This window comes from Salmo salar, chromosome ssa20, assembly GCF_905237065.1.
Source record: "Salmo salar chromosome ssa20, Ssal_v3.1, whole genome shotgun sequence".
NCBI lineage: Eukaryota > Metazoa > Chordata > Actinopteri > Salmoniformes > Salmonidae > Salmo > Salmo salar.
Genome location: NC_059461.1, coordinates 75,030,072 through 75,054,583, shown reverse-complemented (window position 1 = coordinate 75,054,583; position 24,512 = coordinate 75,030,072). Strand labels below are relative to the sequence as shown.

Genomic DNA, 24,512 nt, shown 5'->3' with positions numbered 1-24,512 from the left:
CGCAGGGAGTGTGTGTTTGTGTGTGAGGAAGTGAACGTGACAGATTTAACAGTCCACAGGGCAGGCTGTTTCCCTTCTTATCCAGTCAGTGTTTCTGTTCAGCTCTGCCTGCATGGTTCTTTCAGCCTGCCTCTCTCTGGCTGCCTGTTTTTCTTAGTTACACACACTGCAGAGTAGACGCTACAAATCCACACAGCACTCCATGCGCACCCTACACACACACACTAACACACACACACACAACATAGAAATGTAGTGCATCTCAAAATACCCAAACTGAAAAACACACAAATACACACAGCATTCTGTACACACTAAAGCATGCAGTAACCAAGGTGACTAGGAAGCACAAACACACGCTGCACTGTGAGCGAGCAGGTCTGCCTGAACACTCTACATTTTATTAATGTCACAGTGATTTAGTGAGCACAATACTGTACAGTGGATAGCGCCATTGATTCACATTATTAGACATTTTATTGACCGCATAAAACTCTGGAATGGGCTGTCGCCTTTTTATGGGGGACCTACAAGGCAGGAATGGGCACAAAACCTTGCATTGTGAAAATCTTCAGACAATGCAATTTTCGGTTCTCCAGCTCGAAGGACCACATATTCACATCCAAGATCACACTGACACTAGTTCTCTTTCTCTTTCCACCTCTCTTATTCTCCTCCACTGTTATTCTCTCATCTCTTTCTCTTACTCTCTTTCTCTCTCTTACACACACACACACTCCCCCACCCCTAACCATTGTGTCTTGTGTCTTTCCTAGGCTGGAACAAAAGAGTGGACTATGAGCCAGGCACAGGCAGCAAGCAGTTGTTTCCCAAGATGCATCTGGAGACGTGTGGAGGGCCTCTCTCCTCAGTGAGGACCACGGTGGAGCTACAGACCAGCCATATTGGGAAGGGCTGCGACCGGGAGACCTACTCTGAGAAGTCTCTGCAGAAACTCTGTGGTACGTACCTCATGGGATACATATTTCTCTATAAATGGTCATAGGTAAGTCAATGTATTTCACTTGATTTACAATTAGAGATTCGTTGCATAACAGAACAGAGCTACTCCAGAAATCATCAGACTGAAGCGCCCAAAATGACTAGTCCAGTGCCAGTCAATAGCCTACAACACTCTTAATAAGAACACCAGTTAAACTCCCCAGACCCTTATCTGAATGCATAACTCCCTCTTCCCTCTCTCCCCCCCTCTCCCTCCCTCCCCCTCTCCCACCCAGTTCTCTCTATATGCATGGTTCACTGCTAAAGAGCCTTTTCAAAGCCTCCCATTGTCATTAACTGATACCAAATAGAATACATTGTAATTGCTTTTTTAAAGCACAATCAATTTGAGATAATGTACAAAGACATCTGCAAACAGAATGTTGGGCTGTGCTTGGTGGCGGTGCTTGGCGGCGGTGGCAGGGCTGTGGAGAGGGAGAACTGAGGGAGGGAAGCCTCCACGCATCTATTTACTCCCAGAATCTAATCACTGCAAGTCAGAACCTCTACAAAGCCATGACTATCAGGCGGGGAGAAACAGGACATTACAGACAGAAAAAAAACATGAATTAATGCGCTGCTATCCTGTTATTAGCAGAAAACTAACAGATGCATGTTTCAATTGTCTATCTGGATGAACAGATATACCAGAGCGATGGGTCATATTGTATCAATGTGGTTTATTTGGAGCGTTGATGGGTTTTGGAGGTACTACTGTCACCATGTAATAGCTGTGTTATAAACATGTAGAATGAGGCATTACTTAGGCCGTACACTGTTACAGTGGGAGTGAGGGCACACAAGTCAATTGCGCTGTATGTTAGTCGGGGTATGTTAGCGCTGCAGAGGAGCACTGTGACCAGGCCAGAGTTATGTTTATCAAGAAGATATGTAGTGGGCGTTGAAAACACAGACAGCGAGAGAGAGAGACAGAGAGAGAGAGAGAAAGAAAGTGAAAGAGAGGATTCATTGATTTAATGTTCTGACGAATCGGTTTGTTTTCCTGTGAAAGGATCACATAACAGTCTCTTCTCCGCTGTAACAGCCTGTCTGATTGGCTGTGTGGGGAATTATCACTCGTTATTGACAGTGAAAACAACATGAATTCCAGACATCCCTTCTTTCTTTCCATTACCATGGTGTTCTGTATGTTTCTTAGTGTCCATGGAGGTAGATAAAGCAGTATGTACTCTATGCATGGAGGTAGATAAAGCAGTATGTACTCTATGCATTGAGGTAGATAAAGCAGTATGTACTCTATGCATGGAGGTAGATAAAGCAGTATGTACTCTATGCATGGAGGTAGATAAAGCAGTATGTACTCTATGCATGGAGGTAGATAAAGCAGTATGTACTCTATGCATGGAGGTAGATAAAGCAGTATGTACTCTATGCATGGAGGTAGATAAAGCAGTATGTACGCTATGCATGGAGGTAGATTAAGCAGTATGTACTCTATGCATGGAGGTAGATTAAGCAGTATGTACTCTATGCATGGAGGTAGATTAAGCAGTATGTACTCTATACATGGAGGTAGATAAAGCAGTATGTACTCTATGCATGGAGGTAGATAAAGCAGTATGTACTCTATGCATGGAGGTAGATTAAGCAGTATGTACTCTATGCATGGAGGTAGATAAAGCAGTATGTACTCTATGCATGGAGGTAGATAAAGCAGTATGTACTCTATACATGGAGGTAGATAAAACAGTATGTACTCTATGCATGGAGGTAGATAAAACAGTATGTACTCTATGCATGGAGGTAGATAAAGCAGTATGTACTCTATGCATGGAGGTAGATAAAGCAGTATGTACTCTATGCATGGAGGTAGATAAAGCAGTATGTACTCTATACATGGAGGTAGATAAAACAGTATGTACTCTATGCATGGAGGTAGATAAAACAGTATGTACTCTATGCATGGAGGTAGATAAAGCAGTATGTACTCTATGCATGGAGGTATATTAAGCAGTATGTACTCTATGCATGGAGGTAGATGAAGCAGTATGTACTCTATGCATGGAGGTAGATTAAGCAGTATGTACTCTATACATGGAGGTAGATAAAACAGTATGTACTCTATGCATGGAGGTAGATTAAGCAGTATGTACTCTATACATGGAGGTAGATGAAGCAGTATGTACTCTATGCATGGAGGTAGATTAAGCAGTATGTACTCTATGCATGGAGGTAGATTAAGCAGTATGTACTCTATACATGGAGGTAGATTAAGCAGTATGTACTCTATGCATGGAGGTAGATTAAGCAGTATGTACTCTATGCATGGAGGTAGATTAAACAGTATGTACTCTATGCATGGAGGTAGATTAAGCAGTATGTACTCTATACATGGAGGTAGATTAAGCAGTATGTACTCTATGCATGGAGGTAGATTAAGCAGTATGTACTCTATGCATGGAGGTAGATTAAACAGTATGTACTCTATGCATGGAGGTAGATTAAGCAGTATGTACTCTATACATGGAGGTAGATTAAGCAGTATGTACTCTATGCATGGAGGTAGATTAAGCAGTATGTACTCTATGCATGGCCATGGTTTCTGATGACTCTCATCCACTCCTACCTCTGAAAGTCTGTTTCATTTGTCACAAATCAATAGTCACATCCACTATCAATCTCTGAACATCGTTTACACATTAAGCCTGGGCCTCTGGCTTATTCATAAGTGATCATAGCCAAGGTCAATCTGAACCGTCTGTATATCTGTGTTGATTGGTATTTACAGTCCTGTGTTGTTGTGCTTCCTTATCTGTTCCCACTGCAACAATTACCCAGGAGCCTCGTCAGGCAGCACAGACCTTCTCCCCGCCCCCAGCGTCTCCACTAATTGGACGGCGTCCCTTGTGACGGACAGTGGGCGGGACAGCGACCTCATCTTCCAGTTTGACGGGCGGCAAGCCGCAAAGATTCCTGATCAGATGGTACCACAGAACCTGACGGATCAGTTCACCATCGCCACGTGGATGAAGCATGGACCCACTCCTGGACTGAGGGCGGAGAAAGAGACCCTGCTCTGCAACTCTGATAAGACAGGTGAGAAGAGGGGAGGGAAGGTAGGAGGGAAGAGAGAGGTGTGGCTGGGAGAGAAGTAAAGTGGGAAGGGCTGTGTGGAGAGGGGCAGGAACATTGAATGGGTGTGGTCTACTGACAAGAATGGGTTTATCTTCACTTAAGAGAAGGGGTATTAATTCAAAGGTTGTGGTAATTTTAGGGAAGGTGTGTTACATTTACGCCCTCTTCTCTTTCTTCATCCCCTCTCCAGAGATGAACAGACACCACTACTCCCTTTACGTCCATAACTGTCGTCTGGTCTTCCTGCTCCGGAGAGACTTCACCCAGGTGGACACCTTCAGACCTGCAGAGTTCCACTGGAAACTGGAGCAGGTAGGCTACACAGTAGGCCTTGTGTACGTCAGTGATATTCATTTGTAATGTACTGTACCACTAAAGAGGGACAACTTGTCCTTACGAGTGTGCTGTCTATGAAACATGATGTGAAGTTCAAATGGCCTGGACCAACCAGTCCCTCTAGAGTGTGTGTGTGTGTGTGTGTGTGTGTGTGTGTGTGTGTGTGTGTGTGTGTGTGTGTGTGTGTGTGTGTGTGTGTGTGTGTGTGTGTGTGTTTCCTCTGGGATGAAGGGGGGCTGGTGGTGAGGATACAGTGGCTTGCGAAATTATTCACCCCCTTGGAATTTTTCCTATTTTGTTGCCTTACAGCCTGAATAAAAATGTATTTTGGGGGGGGTTTGTATCATTTCATTTACACAACATGCATAACACTTTGAAGATACAAAATATTTTTTATTTTGAAACAAACAGAAAAAAGACCAAAAACAGAAAACTTGAGCGTGCATAACTATTCATCACCCCAGTCAATACTTGGTAGAGCCACCTTTTGCAGCAATTACAGCTGCAAGTCTCTTGGGGTATGTCTCTCTAGGCCTTCCCTGTGGCTCAGTTGGTAGAGCATGGTGTGTGCAACGCCAGGGTTGTGGGTTCGATTCCCACGGGGGGCCAGTACAAAAAAAATGCATGAATTGTTGCCCATTCTTCAAGGTAAAACTGCTCCAACTCCTTCAAGTTGGATGGGTTCCGCTGGTGTACAGCAATCTTTAAGTCATACCACAGATTCTCAATTGGATTGAGGTCAGGGTTTTGACTAGGCCATTCCAAGACATTTAAATGTTTCCCCTTAAACCACTTGAGTGTTGCTTTAGCAGTATGCTTAGGGTCATTGTCCTGCTAGAAGATGAACCTCCGTCCCAGTCTCAAATCTCTCGAAGACTGAAAAAGGTTTCCTTCAATTCTGACCAGTTTCCCAGTCCCTGCCGATGAAAAACATCCCCGCAGCATGATGCTGCCACCACCATGCTTCACTGTGTGTCACGTTCTGACCTAAGAGAGCTGTATTTTCTCTGTTTAGTTAGGTCAGGGTGTGATATGGGTGGGCATTCTATGTTTTTTGTTTCTATGTTTAGTTCTTGTTTTTCTATTTCTATGTTGGAGTTTTGGGATGATCTCCAATTGGAGGCAGCTGGTTCGCGTTGTCTCTAATTGGAGATCATATTTAAGTTGGGGTTTTTTCTATTGTGTTTTGTGGGTAGTTGTTTTCCGTTTTGTTGTCTGTTGCCTGACAGAACTGTTTGCTGTCGTTTTTGTTTCTTTGTAAAAGTGTTTAGTTTTCATAAAAGAATATCATGAGCACTCAACACGCCGCGACTTGGTCCCCTCTATACGACGCATGTTACACTGTGGGGATCAAGTCAAATCAAATCAAAGTTTATTTGTCATGTGCGCCGAATACAACAGGTGTAGTAGACCTTACAGTGAAATGCTTACTTATAGGCTCTAACCAACAGTGCAATTTGTATAAAATAAAAAACAATTTAAAAAAGTGTTAGGGGACCAATAGGTAAGTAAAGAAACAAAAACAACAGTAAAAAGACAGTGAAAAATAACACTAGCGAGGCTATATACAGTAGCGAGGCTATATACAGTAGCGAGGCAATAACAGTAGCGAGGCTATGTACAGGCACCGGTTAGTCGGGCTGATTGAGGTAGTATGTACACGTAGATATGGTTAAAGTGACTATGCATATATGATGAACAGAGAGTAGCAGTAGTGTAAAAGAGGGGTTGGCGGGTGGTGGGGGGGCGGGTGGTGGGACACAATGCAGATAGCCCGGTTAGCCAATGTGCAGGGTCTGGTTGGTCGGGCTAATTGAGATAGTATGTACATGAATGTATTGTTAAAGTGACTATGCATATATGATAAACAGAGAGTAGCAGCAGCGTAAAAGAGGGGTTGGGGGGGGCACACAATGCAAATAGTCCGGGTAGCCATTTGATTACCTGTTCAGGAGTCTTATGGCTTGGGGGTAAAAACTGTTGAGAAGCCTTTTGGTCCTAGACTTGGCACTCCGGTACCACTTGCCATGCTGTAGTAGAGAGAACAGTCTGTGACTGGGATGACTGGGGTCTTTGACAATTTTTAGGGCCTTCTTCTGACACTGCCTGGTGTAGAGTTCCTGGATGGCAGGTAGCTTAGCCCCAGTGATGTACTGGGCCGTACGCACTATCCTCTGTAGTGCCTTGCGGTCGGAGGCCGAGCAGAAGCCGTACCAGGCAGTGATGCAACCAGTCAGGATGCTCTCGATGTTGCAGCTGTAGAACCTTTTGAGGATCTGAGGATCCATACCAAATCTTTTTAGTTTCCTGAGGGGGAATAGGCTTTGTCGTGCCCTCTTCACGACTGTCTTGGTGTGTTTGGACCATTATAATTTGTTGTTGATGTGGACACAAAGGAATTTGAAGCTCTCAACCTGCTCCACTACAGCCCCATCGATGAGAATGGGGGCATGCTCTGTCCTCCTTTTCCTGTAGTCCACAATCATCTCTTTCGTCTTGGTTACGTTGAGGGATAGGTTGTTATTCTGGCACCACATGGCCAGGTTTCTGACCTCCTCCCTATAGGCTGTCTCGTTTTTGTCGGTGATCAGGCCTACCACTGTTGTGTCATCTGCAAACTTAATGATGGTGTTGGAGTCGTGCCTGGCCATGCAGTCGTGGATGAACAGGGAGTATAGGAGGGGACTGAGCATGCACCCCTGAGGGCTCCAGTGTTGAGGATCAGTGTGACAGATGTGTTGCTACCTATCTTCACCACCTGGGGGCGGCCGGTCAGAAAGTCCAGGATCCAGTTGCAGAGGGAGGTGTTTAGTCCCAGGATCCTTAGCTTAGTGATGAGCTTTGAGCGCACTATGGTGTTGAACGCTGAGCTGTAGTCAATGAATAGCATTCTCACGTAGGTGTTCCTTTTGTCCAGGTGGGAAAGGACAGTGTGGAGTGCAATAGAGATTGCATCATCTGTGTATCTTTTTGGGCGGTATGCAAATTGGAGTGGGTCTAGGGTTTCTGGGATAATGGTGTTGATGTGAGCCATGACCAACCTTTCAAAGCACTTCATGACTATGGACGTGAGTGCTACTGGTCTGTAGTCATTTAGGCAGGTTGCCTTCGTGTTCTTGGGCACAAGGACTATGGTGGTCTGCTTGAAACATGTTGGTATTACAGACTCAATCAGGGACATGTTGAAAATGTCAGTGAAGCCACCTGCCAGTTGGTCAGCACATGCCCGGAGCACACGTCCTGGTAATCCGTCTGGTCCCGCAGCCTTGTGAATGTTGACCTGTTTAAAGGTCTTATTCACATCGGCTACGGAGGATGGCGTTCTCGTGATGATGAGAGGTGTTGGATTTGCGCCAGACATAGCATTTTCTTTGATGCCCAAAAAGATTAATTTTAGTCTCATCTGACCAGAGTACCTTCTTACATATATTTGGGGAGTCTTCCACATGCCTTTTGGCGAACATCAAATGTGTTTGCTTATTTTTTTCTTTAAGCAATGACTCTTTTTCTGGCCACTCTCCTATAAAGCCCAGCTCTGTGGAGTGTACGGCTTAAAGTGGTCCTATGGACAGATACTCCGCTGTACTCCACTGTGGAGCTTTGCAGCTCCTTCAGAGTTATCTTTGGTCTCTTTGTTGTTTCTCTGATTAATGCCCTCCATGCCTGGTCAGTGAGTTTTGGTGGGCGGCCCTCTCTTGGCAGGTTTGTTGTGGGGACATATTCTTTCCATTTTTTAATAATGGATTTAATGGTGCTCCGTGGGATGTTAAAATTTTTGGATATTTTTTTATAACCCAACCCTGATATGTACTTCTCCACAACTTTGTCCCTGACCTGTTTGGAGAGCTCCTTGGTCTTCATAGTGCCGCTTGCTTGGTGGTACCCCTTGCTTAGTGGTGTTGGAGACTCTGGGGCCATTCAGAACAGGTGTATATGTACTGAGATCATGTGACAGATCATGTGACACTTATATTGCACACAGGAGGACATTATTTAACTAATTATGTGACTTTTGAAGGTAATTGGTTGCACCAGATCTTATGTAGGGGCTTCATAGTAAAGGGGGTGAATACATATGCACGCACCACTTTTCCGTTTGTAATTTCTTTCATTTCACTTCACCAATTTGGACTATTTTGTGTATGTCCGTTACATGAAATCCAAATAAAAATCCATTTAAATTACAGGTTGTAATGCAACAAAATAGGAAAAACGCAAAGGGGGATGAATACTTTTGCAAGGCGCTGTATGTTTGTCTGTAGCTACATTGACTCTTGGCCAAACCTAGCGGGCTGACATATGTGTATATGTACAGTGTGTGGGTGGGTGACAGCAGCAGCTCCCTCTCACCTGAGGATGTGAGTCTGTCTCAAGGTTGGCCTGGTCACTCTTATTGTCAGTCTCCAGACCCTGAACGCAGCACTCTGATTGGACAAAAGAGACGAGCAGCTGAAGCCAGGCAGTGAGAGGCAGAGTATTGGGGCTGCTGGGTAATTTGAGGACAGATCGCTGGCTGTGATTTGAGGAAGGACCGGGGGTCAGAGTGTGACCTTGTGTCCGGGGTTGACCACTTGTGAGTCACTGTCTGGAGAAGGTCTGTAACATTCCAGAACAAACACAGTTAGACAAGACTCTCTCTCTCTCTCTCTCTCTCTCTCTGTCTCTCTCACTCTGTGTGTGTCTCTCTCTCTCTCTCTGTCTCTCTCTCTCGCTCCTTAGTCATCTGTTTGGCTTGTTGTGGTCAATTTGCAGTCTACCAATTTTTTGTAATTATGGTCCGGCGTGTTTAGAAACATATCCTACGCTTATTTACAGTAAAAGTGACTCCAAAATGACACAGTACATGATTTACCATTCATTTCTATTGGGCACAGAATAATCTTAAACACAACCAAAACAAACAGCAAATGCATCCAACAAATGTGTAGAGTCACAAGCTTGATATAGTAATTTTGTGCTATGAATATGGGACTAAATACTTGACTTTTTATTACTTTAATACACATAAAAGTGAATTTGTCCCAATACTTTTGCTCCCCTAGAATAGGGTGACTATGTAGAAAAACTGCTATCATTTCTAAACGGTTAACCCAATATGGATGAAAATACCTTCAAATTATATCTGACAGTGTACACTTTAAATTCATAGTAATTGTTTGATTTCAAATCCAAACTTTTTGAGTATAGAGCCAAATGTGATTCATGTGAAATTGCCTTTTTCTATGTTTTGTAGTAAAAAATATACAGAAAGATATGTGTTTCCAATGACATCATCGGTGTGCATCATGTGATTTTCACCAATTGTGAGTAGGCATTGCCTACTAATTGGTTAACAATGTCATTGGAAACACTTACCTTCCTCTATATTTTTTACTACAAAACATAGAAATGCACAATTTTTACATATGTTAATGTTGGGGTGGTACTGGAGATGATGAACATGAAGTTCATAAATTGTGAAGTTCCCTTTTAACTTGGACAACTCCTACAATGGACATGCTGTGTATAGCACAGATCATACACTGAATGTACAAAACATTAAGAACACCTTTCCATGACTGACCAGGTCAATCCAGGTGAAAGCTATTATCCCTTATTGATGTCACTTGTTAAATTCACTACAATCAGTGTAGATGAAGGTTAAAGAAGTATTTTTAAGCTGAGACAATACCGACATCAAATCAAAATCAAATCAAATTTATTTATATAGCCCTTCGTACATCAGCTGATATCTCAAAGTGCTGTACAGAAACCCAGCCTAAAACCCCAAACAGCAAGCAATGCATGTGAAAGAGGCACGGTGGCTAGGAAAAACTCCCTAGGAAAAACTCCCTAGAAAGGCCAAAAACCTAGGAAGAAACCTAGAGAGGAACCAGGCTATGAGGGGTGGCCAGTCCTCTTCTGGCTGTGCCGGGTGGATATTATAACAGAACATGGTCAAGATGTTAAAATGTTCATAAATGACCAGCATGGTCAAATAATAATAATCATAGTAGTTGTCGAGGGTGCAACAAGCACGTCCAGTGAACAGGTCAGGGTTCCATAGCCGCAGGCAGAACAGTTGAAACTGAAGCAGCAGCACAGCCAGGTGGACTGGGGACAGCAAGCAGTCATCATGCCAGGTAGTCCTGAGGCATGGTCCTAGGGCTCAGGTCCTCCGAGAGAAAGAAAGAAAGAGAGAAAGAGAGAATTAGAGAGAGCATATTTAAATTCACACAGGACACCGGATAAGACAAGAGAAATACTCCAGATGTAACAGACTGACCCTAGCCCCCCGACACATAAACTACTGCAGCATAAATACTGGAGGCTGAGACAGGAGGGATCAGAAGACACTGTGGCCCCATCCGATGATACCCCCGGACAGGGCCAAACAGGCAGGATATAACCCCACCCACTTTGCCAAAGCACAGCCCCCACACCACTAGAGGGATGTCTCCAACCACCAACTTACCATCCTAAGACAAGGCCGAGTATAGCCCACAAAGATCTCCGCCACGGCACAACCCAAGGGGGGGGGCGCCAACCCAGACAGGAAGACCACGTCAGTGACTCAACCCACTCAAGTGACGCACCCCTCCCATGGACGGCATGGAAGAACACCAGCAAGCCAGTGACTCAGCCCCTGTAATAGGGTTAGAGGCAGAGAATCCCAGTGGAGAGAGGGGAACCGGGAAGGCAGAGACAGCAAGGGCGGTTCGTTGCTCCAGCCTTTCCATTCACCTTCACACTCCTGGGCCAGACTATACTTAATCATAGGACCTACTGAAGAGATGTGCCTTCAGTAAAGACTTAAAGGTTGAGACTGAGTCTGCGTCTCTCACATGGGTAGGCAGACCATTCCATAAAAATGGAGCTCTGTATGAGAAAGCCCTACCTCCAGCCGTTTGCTTAGAAATTCTAGGGACAATTAGGAGGCCTGCGTCTTGTGACCGTAGCGTACGTGTAGGTATGTACGGCAGAACCAAATCGGAAAGATATGTAGGAGCAAGCCCATGTAATGCTTTGTAGGTTAGCAGTAAAACCTTGAAATCAGCCCTTGCCTTAACAGGAAGCCAGTGTAGGGAGGCTAGCACTGGAGTAATATGATACAAATTTTTGGTTCTAGTCAGGATTCTAGCAGCCGTATTTAGCACTAACTGAAGTTTGTTTAGTGCTTTATCCGGGTAGCCGGAAAGTAGAGCATTGCAGTAGTCCAGCCTAGAAGTAACAAAAGCATGGATACATTTTTCTGCATCATTTTTGGACAGAAAGTTTCTGATTTTTGCAATGTTACGTAGATGGAAAAAAGCTGTCCTTGAAACAGTCTTGATATGTTCTTCAAAAGTGAGATCAGGGTCCAGAGTAACGCCGAGGTCCTTCACAGTTTTATTTGAGACGACTGTACAACCATCCAGATTAATTGTCAGATTCAACAGAAGATCTCTTTGTTTCTTCGGACCTAGAACAAGCATCTCTGTTTTGTCCGAGTTTAAAAGTAGAAAGTTTGCAGCCATCCATTTCTTTATGTCTGAAACACAGGCTTCTACCGAGGGCAGTTTTGGGGCTTCACCATGTTTCATTGAAATGTACAGCTGTGTGTCGTCCGCATAGCAGTGAAATTTAACATTATGTTTTCGAATGACATCCAAGAGGTAAAATATATAGTGAAAACAATAGTGGTCCTAAAACGGAACCTTGAGGAACACCAAAATGTACAATTGATTTGTCAGAGGACAAACCATTCACAGAGACAAACTGATATCTTTCCAACAGATAAGATCTAAACCAGGCCAGAACTTGTCCATGTAGACCAATTTGGGTTTCCAATCTCTCCAAAAGAATGTGGTGGTCGATGGTATCAAAAGCAGCACTAAGATCTAGGAGCACGAGGAGAGATGCAGAGCCTCGGTCTGACGTCATTAAAAGGTCATTTACCACCTTCACAAGTGCAGTCTCAGTGCTATGATGGGGTCTAAAACCAGACTGAAGCGTTTCGTATACAGTGTTTGTCTTCAGGAAGGCAGTGAGTTGCTGCACAACAGCTTTTTCAAAAACATTTGAGAGGAATGGAAGATTCGATATAGGCCGAGTTTTTTATAATTTCTGGGTCAAGATTCGGCTTTTTCAAGAGAGGCTTTATTACTGCCACTTTTAGTGAGCTTGGTACACATCCAGTGGATAGAGAGCCGTTTATTATGTTCAACATAGGAGGGCCAAGCACAGGAAGCAGCTCTTTCAGTAGTTTAGTTGGAATAGGGTCCAGTATGCAGCTTGAGGGTTTAGAGGCCATGATTATTTTCATCATTGTGTCAAGAGATATAGTACTAAAACACTTTAGTATCTCCCTTGATCCTAGGTCCTGGCAGGGTTGTGCAGACTCAGGACAACGGAGCTTTGGAGGAATATGCAGATTTAAAGAGGAGTCCGTAATTTGCTTTCTAATGATCATGATCTTTTCCTCAAAGAAGTTCATAAATGTATTACTGCTGAAGTGAAAGCCATCCTCCATTTGCGAATGCTGCTTTTTAGTTAGCTTTGCGACAGTATCAAAAATAAATTTCGGATTGTTCTTATTTTCCTCAATTAAGTTGGAAAAATAGGATGATCGAGCAGCAGTGAGGGCTCTTCGATACTGCACGGTACTGTCTTTCCAAGCTAGTCGGAAGACTTCCAGTTTGGTGTGGCGCCATTTCCGTTCCAATTTTCTGGAAGCTTGCTTCAGAGCTCGTGTATTTTCTGTATACCAGGGAGCTAGTTTCTTATGACAGATGTTTTTAGTCTTTAGGGGTGCAACTGCATCTAGGGTATTGCGCAAGGTTAAATTGAGTTCCTCGGTTAGGTGGTTAACTGATTGTGTGGTGGTTAACATGGATTGTGTATGTGTGCCATTCAGAGGGTGAATGGGCATGACAAAATATTGAATTGCCTTTGAACAGGGTATGTTAGTAGGTGCCAGGTGCACCAGTTTGAGTGTGTCAAGAACTGCAACGCTCCTGGGTTTTTTATGCTCAACAGTTTCCCGTTTGTATCAAGAATGGTCCAGCACCCAAAGGACATCCAGCCAACTTGACACAACCGTAGGAAGTATTGGAGTCAATATGGGCCAGCATCCCTGTGGACACCTGACGAATTGAGGCTATTCTGAGGGCAAAAGGTGGAGGTGCAACTCAATATTAGGAAGGTGTTTCTAATGTTTGGTATAGACATCCATGAATGTAGATTGTAGTTCCTGTTGAAAGGTCTAGGAAACATCCAACAGTTTGTGACTGAATGTAGCTTGTCATCTGGCAGTTTAGGACCAGGAAACAAAAGAAAATATGCATGACTGAAAGTGAGAAAGAAAAACCAGACAGAGAAAGACAACCTCTGATAATTTGGATATAAACGGTGTCTCAGCTGTGTGTGGAAATTGAATGTCTAAGTGACATCATTTCCTGGGGGCGATTCCATGAAAACGGAGTAGGCTTTTAAATGAAAGCAATCAGAAAAACACACAGGGGATGGTTCAGTCACTTTCACAACACTGGAGCGTTGGAATAGAACAAGATAGTCAGAAGTGGTGTGTTTTAAATGCAGTCATGGGAGACTCTTAGCACTAGTTAACATTACCTGTTTACACTACCTGTTAAAACCTCTTACATCTAGACGTTCAGCTAGCGGAACACCTGCTCCAATATCCAATGATGGGCGTGGCGCGAAATACAAACTCCTCTAAAATACAAAAACTTCCATTTTTCAAACATATGACTATTTCACAGCATTTTAAAGATAAGACTCTCCTTTATCTAACCACACTGTCCGATTTCAAAAAGGCTTTACAACGAAAGCAAAACATTAGATTATGTCAGCAGAGTACCAAGCCAGAAATAATCAGACACCCATTTTTCAAGCTAGCATATAATGTCACATAAACCCAGAAGACAGCTAAATGCAACACTAACTTTTGATGATCTTCATCAGATGACAACCCTAGGACATTATGTTATACAATACATGCATGTTTTGTTAAATCAAGTTCATATTTATATCAAAAACCAGCTTTTTACATTAGCATGTGACGTTCAGAACTAGCATACCCCCCGCAAACTTCCGGGGAATTCGCTAACATTTTACTAAATTACTCACGATAAACGTTCACAAAAAGCATAACAATTATTTTAAGAATTATAGATACAGACCTCCTCTATGCACTCGATATGTCCGATTTTAAAATAGCTTTTTGGTGAAAGCACATTTTGCAATATTCTAAGTACATAGCCCAGGCATCACGGGTTAGCTATTTAGACACCCGGCAAGTTTAGCACTCACCAATATCAGCTTTACTATTATAAAAGTTTCATTACCTTTTGTTGTCTTCGTCAGAATGCACTCCCAGGACTGCTACTTCAATAACAAATGTTGGTTTGGTCCAAAATAATCCATCGTTATATCCGAATAGCGGCGTTTTGTTCGTGCGACCCAGACACTATCTGAAATGGTAAATCAGGGTCGTGCGCATGGCGCAATTCGTGACAAAAAAAATCTAAATATTCCATTACCGTACTTCGAAGCATGTCAACCGCTCTTTAAAATCCATTTTTATGCCATTTTTCTCGTAAAAAAGCGATAATATTCCGACCGGGAATCTCCTTTTAGCTAAACTGAGGAAAGTAAACAAAGCTTTCGGTCGCCCCAGGCACGAGCCTGAGTCTCACAGTACTGTAACCAGCCACTACCCAAACGCGCTACTTTTTTTCAGCCAGAGCCTGCAAAGCCACGATTCAGCTTTTTGCCGCCTTCTGAGACCCTATGGCAGCTGTAGGAAGTGTCACGGGACAGCTAAGATCCTCACTCTTCAATAAACAGAGACAAGAAGAACGACACCTTGTCAGACAGGCCACTTCCTGCCTGAAACCTTGTCAGGTTTTTGCCTGCCAAATGAGTTCTGTTATACTCACAGACACCATTAGAACAGTTTTAGAAACTTTGGAGTGTTTTCTATCCATATGTAATAAGTATATGCATATTCTAGTTACTGGGTAGGAGTGGTAACCAGATTAAATCGGGTATGTTTTTTTATCCAGCCGTGAAAATACTGCCCCCTAGCCATAACAGGTTAAGACTGCCTTAAGACTGCCTGTTAAGACTGCCTGCCATATGAGTTCTGTTATACTCACAGACATCATTCAAACAGCTTTAGAAACTTCAGAGTGTTTTCTACTAATAATATGCATATCTTAGCTTCTGGGCGTTAGTAGCAGGCAGTTTACTCTGGGCACGTCAGTCATCCAAGCTACTCAATACTGCCACCATCCATAAGAAGTTAACATTACCTGTTAAGACTGCCTGTTAAGACTACCTGTTAACATTACCTGTTAAGACTGCCTGTTAAGACTACCTGTTAAGACTGCCTGTTAACCTCTATGGGCTACTCAACAGCCAGTGTAATCCCGTGGCGCGTTATTCAAATTCCTCAAAAATGCAAAAACTTCAATTTTTCAAACATATGACTATTTCACAGCATTTTAAAGAAAAGACTCTCGTTAATCTAACCACACTGTCCGATTTCAAAAAGGCTTTACAACGAAAGCAAAACATTAGATTATGTCAGCAGAGTACCCAGCCAGAAATAATCAGACACCCATTTTTCAAGCTAGCATATAATGTCACATAAACCCAAACCACAGCTAAATGTAGCACTAACCTTTGATGATCTTCATCAGATGACAACCCTAGGACATTATGTTATACAATACATGCATGTTTTGTTCAATCAAGTTCATATTTATATCAAAAAACAGCTTTTTACATTAGCATGTGACTAGCATGTGACTAGCATTCCCACCGAACACTGCCGGTGAATTTACTAAATTACTCACGATAAACGTTCACAAAAAGCATAACAATTATTTTAAGAATTATAGATACAGAACTCCTCTATGCACTCGATATGTCCGATTTTAAAATAGCTTTTCGGTGAAAGCACATTTTGCAATATTCTCTGTAGATAGCCCGGCATCACAGGGCTAGCTATTTAGACACCCAGCAAGTTTAGCACTCATCAAAGCAGATTTACTATAAGAAAAATGTTATTACCTTTGCTGTCTTCGTCAGAATGCACTCCCAGGATTTCTACTTCAATAACAAATGTTGGTTTGGTTCAAAATAATCCATAGTTATATCCAAACAGCGGCGTTTTGTTTGTGCGTTCAAGACACTATCCGAAAGGGTAAATAAGGGTGACGAGCATGGCGCAATTCGTGACAAAAAAATTATAAATATTCCATTACCGTACTTCGAAGCATGTCAACCGCTGTTTAAAATCAATTTTTATGCCATTTTTCTCATAAAACAGCGATAATATTCCGACCGGGAATCTGCGTTTAGGTAAACAGACGAAAGAAAATAAAGCATTCGGTCGACTCGGGCATGCGCCTAAGCCCATAGTACTCTGATCGGCCACTTGCCAAAAGCGATAAAGTGTTTCAGCCAGAGCCTGCCTCGATATCGTTCAGCTTTTTCCCGGGCTCTGAGAGCCTATGGGAGCCGTAGGAAGTGTCATGTTATTGCAAAGATCCTCAGTCTTCAATAAAAAGAGCCAAGATGAAACACAATTTGTCAGACAGGCCACTTCCTGCATGGAATCTTCTCAGGTTTTGGCCTGCCATATGAGTTCTGTTATACTCACAGACACCATTCAAACAGTTTTAGAATCTTTAGGGTGTTTTCTATCCAAAGCCAATAATTATATGCATATTCTAGTTACTGGGCAGGAGTAGTAACCAGATTAAATCGGGTACGTTTTTTATCCGGCCGTGTCAATACTGCCCCCTAGCCCAAACAGGTTAAGACTGCCTGTTAAGACTACCTGTTAACATTACCTGTTAAGACAACCTGTTAAGACTACTTGTTAACACTACCTGTTAACCTCTCTAGGGTCGGCGGGACGAAATCGTCCCACCTACTCAACAGCCAGTTGAATCCCGTGGTGCGTTATTCAAATACCTTAGAAATGCTATTACTTCAATTTCTCAAACATATGACTATTTTACACCAGTTTAAAGACAAGACTCTCGTTAATCTAACCACACTGTCCGATTTCAAAAAGGCTTTACAACGAAAGCAAAACATTAGATTATGTCAGCAGAGTACCCAGCCAGAAATAATCAGACACCCATTTATCAAGCTAGCATATAATGTCACATAAACCCAAACCACAGCTAAATGCAGCACTAACCTTTGATGATCTTCATCAGATGACATCCCTAGCATATTATGTTATACAATACATGCATGTTTTGTTCAATCAAGTTCATATTTATATCAAAAACCAGCTTTTTACATTAGCATGTGACGTTCAGAACTAGCATACCCCCCGCAAACTTCCGGTGAATTTACTAAATTACTCACGATAAACGTTCACAAAAAACATAACAATTATTTAAAGAATTATAGATAGAGAACTCCTCTATGCACTCGCTATGTCCGATTTTAAAATAGCTTTTCGGTGAAAGCACATTTTGCAATATTCTCCGTAGATAGCCCGGCATCACAGGGCTAGCTATTTAGACACCCACCAAGTTTAGCACTCACCAAAATCAGATTTACTATAAGAAAAATGTTATTACCTTTGCTGTCTTCGTCAGAATGCACTCCCAGGACTTCTACTTCAATAACAAATGTTGGTTTGGTTCAAAATAATCCATAGTTATGTTCAAATATCCTCTGTTTTGTTCGTGCGTTCAAGACACTATCCGAATGGTAAAGAAGGGTGACGCGCATGATGCATTTCGTGACAAAAATAATCTAAATATTCCATTACCGTACTTCGAAGCATGTCAACCGCTGTTTAAAATCAATTTTTATGCCATTTTTCTCGTAAAAAATCGATAATATTCCGACCGGGAATCTGTGTTTAGGTTCAAAGACGATAGAAAATAAAAACATGGGGTCGACTCATGCACGCGCCTCAGCCCATTGTCCTCTGATAGAGCACTTGCCAAAAGCACTAATGTGTTTCAGCCTGGGGCTGGAATTACATCATTCAGCTTTTTCCCGCCTTCTGAGAGCCTATGGGAGCCGTAGGAAGTGTCACGTTACAGCAAAGATCCTCAGTCTTCAATAAACAGAGTCAAGAAGCTCAAGGAATGGTCAGAGAGGGCACTTCCTGTACAGAATCTTCTCAGGTTTTTGCCTGCCATATGAGTTCTGTTATACTCACAGACACTATTCAAACAGTTTTAGAAACTTTAGGGTGTTTTCTATCCAAAGCCAATAATTATATGCATATTCTAGTTTCTGGGCAGTAGTAATAACCAGATTAAATCGGGTACGTTTTTTATCCGGCCGTGTAAATACTGCCCCCTACCCCCAACAGGTTAAGACTACATGTTAAGACTACCTGTTAAAACTACTTGTTAAGACTACCTGTTAAAACTACCTGTTAACATTACCTGTTAAGACTGCCTGTTAAGACTACCTGTTAAGACTGCCTGTTAAAATGACTTGTTAACACTACCTGTTAAGACTACATGTTAAGACTACCTGTTAAAACTACTTGTTAAGACTACCTGTTAAGACTACTTATTAACACTACCTGTTGAGACTACATGTTAAGACTACCCCTTAAGACTACCTGTTACACTACTTGTTAAGACTACCAGTTAACACTACCTGTTACTGATTCAGAGGGGTTGGGTTAAATGCGGAATACACAGTTGAATGCATTCAGTTGTACAACTGACTAGGTATCCCCCTTTCCCTTTCCCTGTTAGCATGTTCTTCTCTTCATTGAAATGAAGGAAGAGGATATAACCCATGTATGTGGGGCATTGAGTGTTCAAACTATACCCATATAGTTCTAAAGGAGAGGAACGGATGATGATGATGAAGATGAGGATGATAAGAACATAAATGTCAAAACACACACACGACCTCTCTGGACCAATATATGCTATCTGTCGTGACTCGGTAGTGCAGTCAGTAAGTGTGTGAAGTGAAGCAGAGGGTCATAACAGAGCTGCTATATCTGGAAGACAGAGAGAGAGAGGGGAGAGTGAGACAAAGAGAGAGAGAAAGAGAGAGAGAGAGGGGAGAGTGAGAGAGAGGGGGAGAGTGAGACAGAGGGAGAGTGAGGCAGAGAGAGACAGAGCGAGAGAGACAGAGAGAGAGAGGCAGAGAGAGACAGAGTGAGAGAGACAGAGAGAGATAGGGGAGAGTGAGAGAGGGGGAGAGTGAGACAGAGAGAGAGTGAGGCAGAGAAAGACAGAGCGAGAGAGACAGAGAGAGAGAGGGGAGAGAGAGGCAGAGAGAGACAGAGCGAGAGAGAGAGAGGGGAGAGTGAGACATAGAGAGTGAGACAGAGAGAGAGACAGAGAGAGAGAGAGAGAGAGAGACAGAGAGGGGAGAGTGAGAGAGAGAGTGAGACAGCGAGAGAGGGGAGAGTGAGACAGAGAGAGTGAGACATAGAGAGAGAGGAGGGGGGAGAGAGAGGGGAGAGTGAGACAGAGTGAGACAGAGAGAGAGAGAGAGAGAGAGAGGGGAGAGTGAGACATAGAGAGTGAGACAGAGAGAGAGAGAGTGAGAGTGAGACATAGCGAGTGAGACAGACAGAGAGAGAGAGAGGGGAGAGTAAGATGGAGAGAGAGGGGAGAGTGAGACAGAGAGAGTGAGACAAAGAGAGAGGGGAGAGTGAGACACATAGAGAGAGAGAGAGAGAGAGAGAGAGAGAGGGGAGAGAGAGGGTAGAGTGAGACAGAGAGTGAGACGGAGAGAGAGAGGGAAGAGTGAGACAGAGAGAGAGAGAGAGAGAGAGAGAGAGAGAGGGGAGGGGGCAGGTTGTGTGTGTGTGCGTGTGTGTGTGTGTGTGTGTGTGTGTGTGTGTGTGTGTGTAGTAGAAGTGCTGTAGTAGAAGAGTGTGCCTCTTCTACTGTACACTCCCTCTCTCCTCTCTCCCTCTCCTCTCTCTTCTCTCCCTCTCCTCTCTCTTCTCTCCCTCTCATCTCATCTCCTCTCCTCTCCTCTCTCCCTCTCTTCTCCTCTCTCCCTCTCTTCTCCTCTCTCCCTCTCCCTCTCCCTGTCCTCTCTTCTCTCTGTCTCCTCTACTCTCCTCTCTCTCTCTCTCTCTCTCTCTCTCTCTCTCTCTCTCTCTCTCTCTCTCTCTCTCTCTCTCTCTCTCCTCTCCTCTCCTCTCTCCCTCTCTGTCCTCTTAAGCCCCTGTACTGACAGAGGATCTGAGAGATCTCTCGCCCTAATGTCCCTGCCCTACTCTTTTTGTTTCAGATATAGCTTTTGAAAAGAATCCTCTCCTCTGGCTTTAGTGTTTGTGTCTTAGGGCTCAAGGGTTTTTGTGTTTTCCGGTGCACTTTCTGTACACTGTCTTTATGTGTGTGTGCTTGGCCCAGTAGCCATGGGAACACACACGCACACCTACAGAACCAGTCAAAAGTTTCGACACACCTACTCAATCAAATCAAATCAAATTTACTTTTATATAGCCCTTCGTACATCAGCTGATATTCTCAAAGTGCTGTACAGAAACCCAGCCTAAAACCCCAAACAGCAAGCAAAGCATGTGAAAGAAGCACGGTGGCTAGGAAAAACTCCCTAGGAAAAACTCCCTAGAAAGGCCAAAAACCTAGGAAGAAACCTAGAGAGGAACCAGGCTATGAGGGGTGGCCAGTCCTCTTCTGGCTGTGCAGGGTGGATATTATAACAGAACATAGTCAAGATGTTAAAATGTTAAAATGTTCATAAATGACCAGCATGGTCAAATAATAATAATCATAGTAGTTGTCGAGGGTGCAACAAGCACATCCGGTGAACAGGTCAGGGTTCCATAGCCGCAGGCAGAACAGTTGAAACTGGAGCAGCAGCACGGCCAGGTGGACTGGGGACAGCAAGGAGTCATCATACCAGGTAGTCCTGAGGCATGGTCCTAGGGCTCAGGTCCTCCGAGAGAAAGACAGAAAGAGAGAAAGAGAGAATTAGAGAGAGCATATTTAAATACACACAGGACACCGGATAAGACAAGAGAAATACTCCAGATGTAACAGACTGACCCTAGCCCCCCGACACATAAACTACTGCAGCATAAATACTGGAGGCTGAGACAGGAGGGATCAGAAGACACTGTGGCCCCATCCGATGATACCCCGGACAGGGCCAAACAGGCAGGATATAACCCCACCCACTTTGCCAAAGCACAGCCCCCACACCACTAGAGGGATGTCTCCAACCACCAACTTACCGTCCTAAGACAAGGCCGAGTATAGCCCACAACGATCTCCGCCATGGCACAACCCAAGGGGGGCGCCAACCCAGACAGGAAGACCACGTCAGTGACTCAACCCACTCAAGTGACGCACCCCTCCCATGGACGGCATGGAAGAACACCAGTAGGCCAGTGACTCAGCCCCTGTAAAAGGGTTAGAGGCAGAGAATCCCAGTGGAAAGAGGGGAACCGGCAAGGCAGAGACAGCAAGGGCGGTTCGTTGCTCCAGCCTTTCCGTTCACCTTCACACTCCTGGGCCAGACTATACTTAATCATAGGACCTACTGAAGAGATAAGTCTTCAGTAAAGACTTAAAGGTTGAGACTGAGTCTGCGTCTCTCACATTGGTAGGCAGACCATTCCATAAAAATGGAGCTCTATAGGAGAAAGCCCTACCTCCAGCCGTTTGCTTAGAAATTCTAGGGACAATTAGGAGGCCTGCGTCTTGTGACCGTAGCGTACGTGTAGGTATGTACGGCAGGACCAAATCGGAAAGATAGGTAGGAGCAAGCCCATGTAATGCTTTGTAGGTTAGCAGTAAAACCTTGAAATCAGCCCTTGCCTTAACAGGAAGCCAGTGTAGGGAGGCTAGCACTGGAGTAATATGATCACATTTTTTGGTTCTAGTCAGGATTCTAGCAGCCATATTTAGCACTAACTGAAGTTTATTTAGTGCTGGGTCAAGGGTTTTTCTTGATTTGTACTATTTTCTACATTGTAGAATAATAGTGAAGACATCAAAACTATGAAATAACATATGAAATCATGTAGTAACCAAAAAAGTGTTAAACAAATCAAAATATATTTGATATTTGACATTCTTCAAAGTAGCCACCCTTTGCCTTGATGACAGCGTTGCATTCTCTTGGCATTCTCTCAACCAGCTTCACATGGAATGCTTTTCCAACAGTCTTGAATGAGTTCCCGCAATTACTGAGCACTCGTTGACTGCTTTTCCTTCACTCTGCGGTCCAACTCATCCCAAATCATCTCAATTGGGTTGAGGTCGGGTGATTGTGGAGGCCAGGTCATCTGATGCAGTACTCCATCACTTTCCTTGACTGGTACTATGTGTTTTCTTTGAGAAATAAAAAGTAATAGTGATTGGGAGAGAGGCAGGGAGGCAGAGATGCAGAGAGGGAGAGAGGGAGGCAGAGATGCAGAGAGGGATGGAGGCAGAGAGGCAGAGAGGGAGGCCGAGATGCAGAGAGGGATGGAGGCAGAGAGGCAGAGAGGGAGGCAGAGATGCAGAGAGGCAGAGAGGGAGGCAGAGATGCAGAGAGTCAGAGTGGGAGGCAGAGACGCAGAGAGGGAGGGAGGGAGGCAGAGAGGGAGGCAGAGAGGGAGGGAGGGAGGGACAGCCTCGACCAGCCTGACCATATGGATCATTAGGCCAGAGTGAGTCTACTCTTCATTGAGACAGGCTGGAGACTGAGGGCTGGAGACTGAGGGCTGGAGACTGAGGGCTGGAGACTGAGGGCTGGAGACTGAGGGCTGGAGACTGAGGGCTGGAGGCTGAGGGCTGGAGGCTGAGGGCTGGAGGCTGAGGGCTGGAGGCTGAGGGCTTGAGCCTGAGGGCTTGAGCCTGAGGGCTAGAGACTGAGGGCTGGAGACTGAGGGCTGGAGACTGAGGGCTGGAGACTGAGGGCTGGAGACTGAGGGCTGGAGACTGAGGGCTGGAGACTGAGGGCTGGAGGCTGAGGGCTGGAGGCTGAGGGCTGGAGGCTGAGGGCTTGAGCCTGAGGGCTTGAGCCTGAGGGCTTGAGCCTGAGGGCTAGAGCCTGAGGGCTAGAGACTGAGGGCTGGAGACTGAGGGCTGGAGACTGAGGGCTGGAAACTGAGGGCTAGAGACTGAGGGCTGGAGCCTGAGGGCTGGAGCCTGAGGGCTGGAGCCTGAGGGCTGGAGACTGAGGGCTGGAGACCGAGGGCTAGAGGCTGAGGGTTGGACACTGAGGGATGGAGACTGAAGGCTGGAGGCTGAGGGCAGTAACACTTTTCTGGTTTCTTGAACTCCCTTGCTCTCTCACACACAATCTCTCCCTCCCTCTCTCTTCGTCTCTCTTACTCTCTCTGTCTCTCTCTTCCTCTCTCTTTGTCTCTCTATGTCTCGCTTCCTCTCTCTTCGTCTCGCTTCCTCTCTTTTCCTCTCTCTTCGTCTCTCTTCCTCTCTCTTTCTCTCTCTTCCTCTCTTTCTCGCTCTTCCTCTCTCCTCCTCTCTTTTAATCTCTCTTCCTCTATTTTCCCTCTCTCTTTTCCACTCTTCCTCTCTCTTCCTCTCTTTTCATCTCTCTTAGTTGCTCTTCATCTCTTCCTCTCTCTTCCTCTCTTCTGCTCTCTTCCTCTCTTCGCCTCTCTTCCTCTCTTTTCCTCTCTCTTCCTCTCGTTCCCTCTACCTCTCTCTTCTGCTCTCTTCCTCTCTCTTCGCCTCTCTTCCTCTCTTTTCCTCTCTCTTCCTCTCGTTCCCTCTCTCTACCTCTCTCTTCCTCTCTTCCTCTCTCTTCGTCTCTCTTCGTCTCTCTTCCCCTCTCTTCGTCTCGCTTCCTCTCTTCCTCTCTCTTTTACTCTCTCTTCCTCTCTTTTCCTCTCTCTCCCTCTCTCTCTTCCTCTCTCTTCCTCTCTCTTCCTCTCTCTTCCTCTCGCTTCCTCTCCCTTTCTCTCTCTTCATCTCGCTTCCTCTCTCTTCCTCTCTCTTTTTCAATTAAATTAAATTCAATTCAATTTGCTTTATTGGCATGACGTAACAATGTACATATTGCCAAAGCTTACTTTGGATATTTACAATATGAAAATAATAAGAAACAACATTGTCAACGGGACAACAGTAACAACAATAACCAAGGGTCAA

The 24,512-nt window shown here is 44.3% G+C and overlaps 1 protein-coding gene across 1 annotated transcript in view; it reads left to right on the top strand.

The window, feature by feature from the left end:
* The window catches only part of LOC106591008 (calsyntenin-2), a 535,394-nt gene that overhangs the window by 391,565 nt on the left and 119,317 nt on the right, over window positions 1–24,512 (top strand). Inside the window, exons 6-8 of the mRNA XM_045703938.1 lie at window positions 777–962; window positions 3,802–4,059; window positions 4,289–4,410. Coding sequence (XP_045559894.1) covers window positions 777–962; window positions 3,802–4,059; window positions 4,289–4,410 — 566 coding nt within the window. The remainder of the gene's footprint in view (window positions 1–776; window positions 963–3,801; window positions 4,060–4,288; window positions 4,411–24,512) is intronic.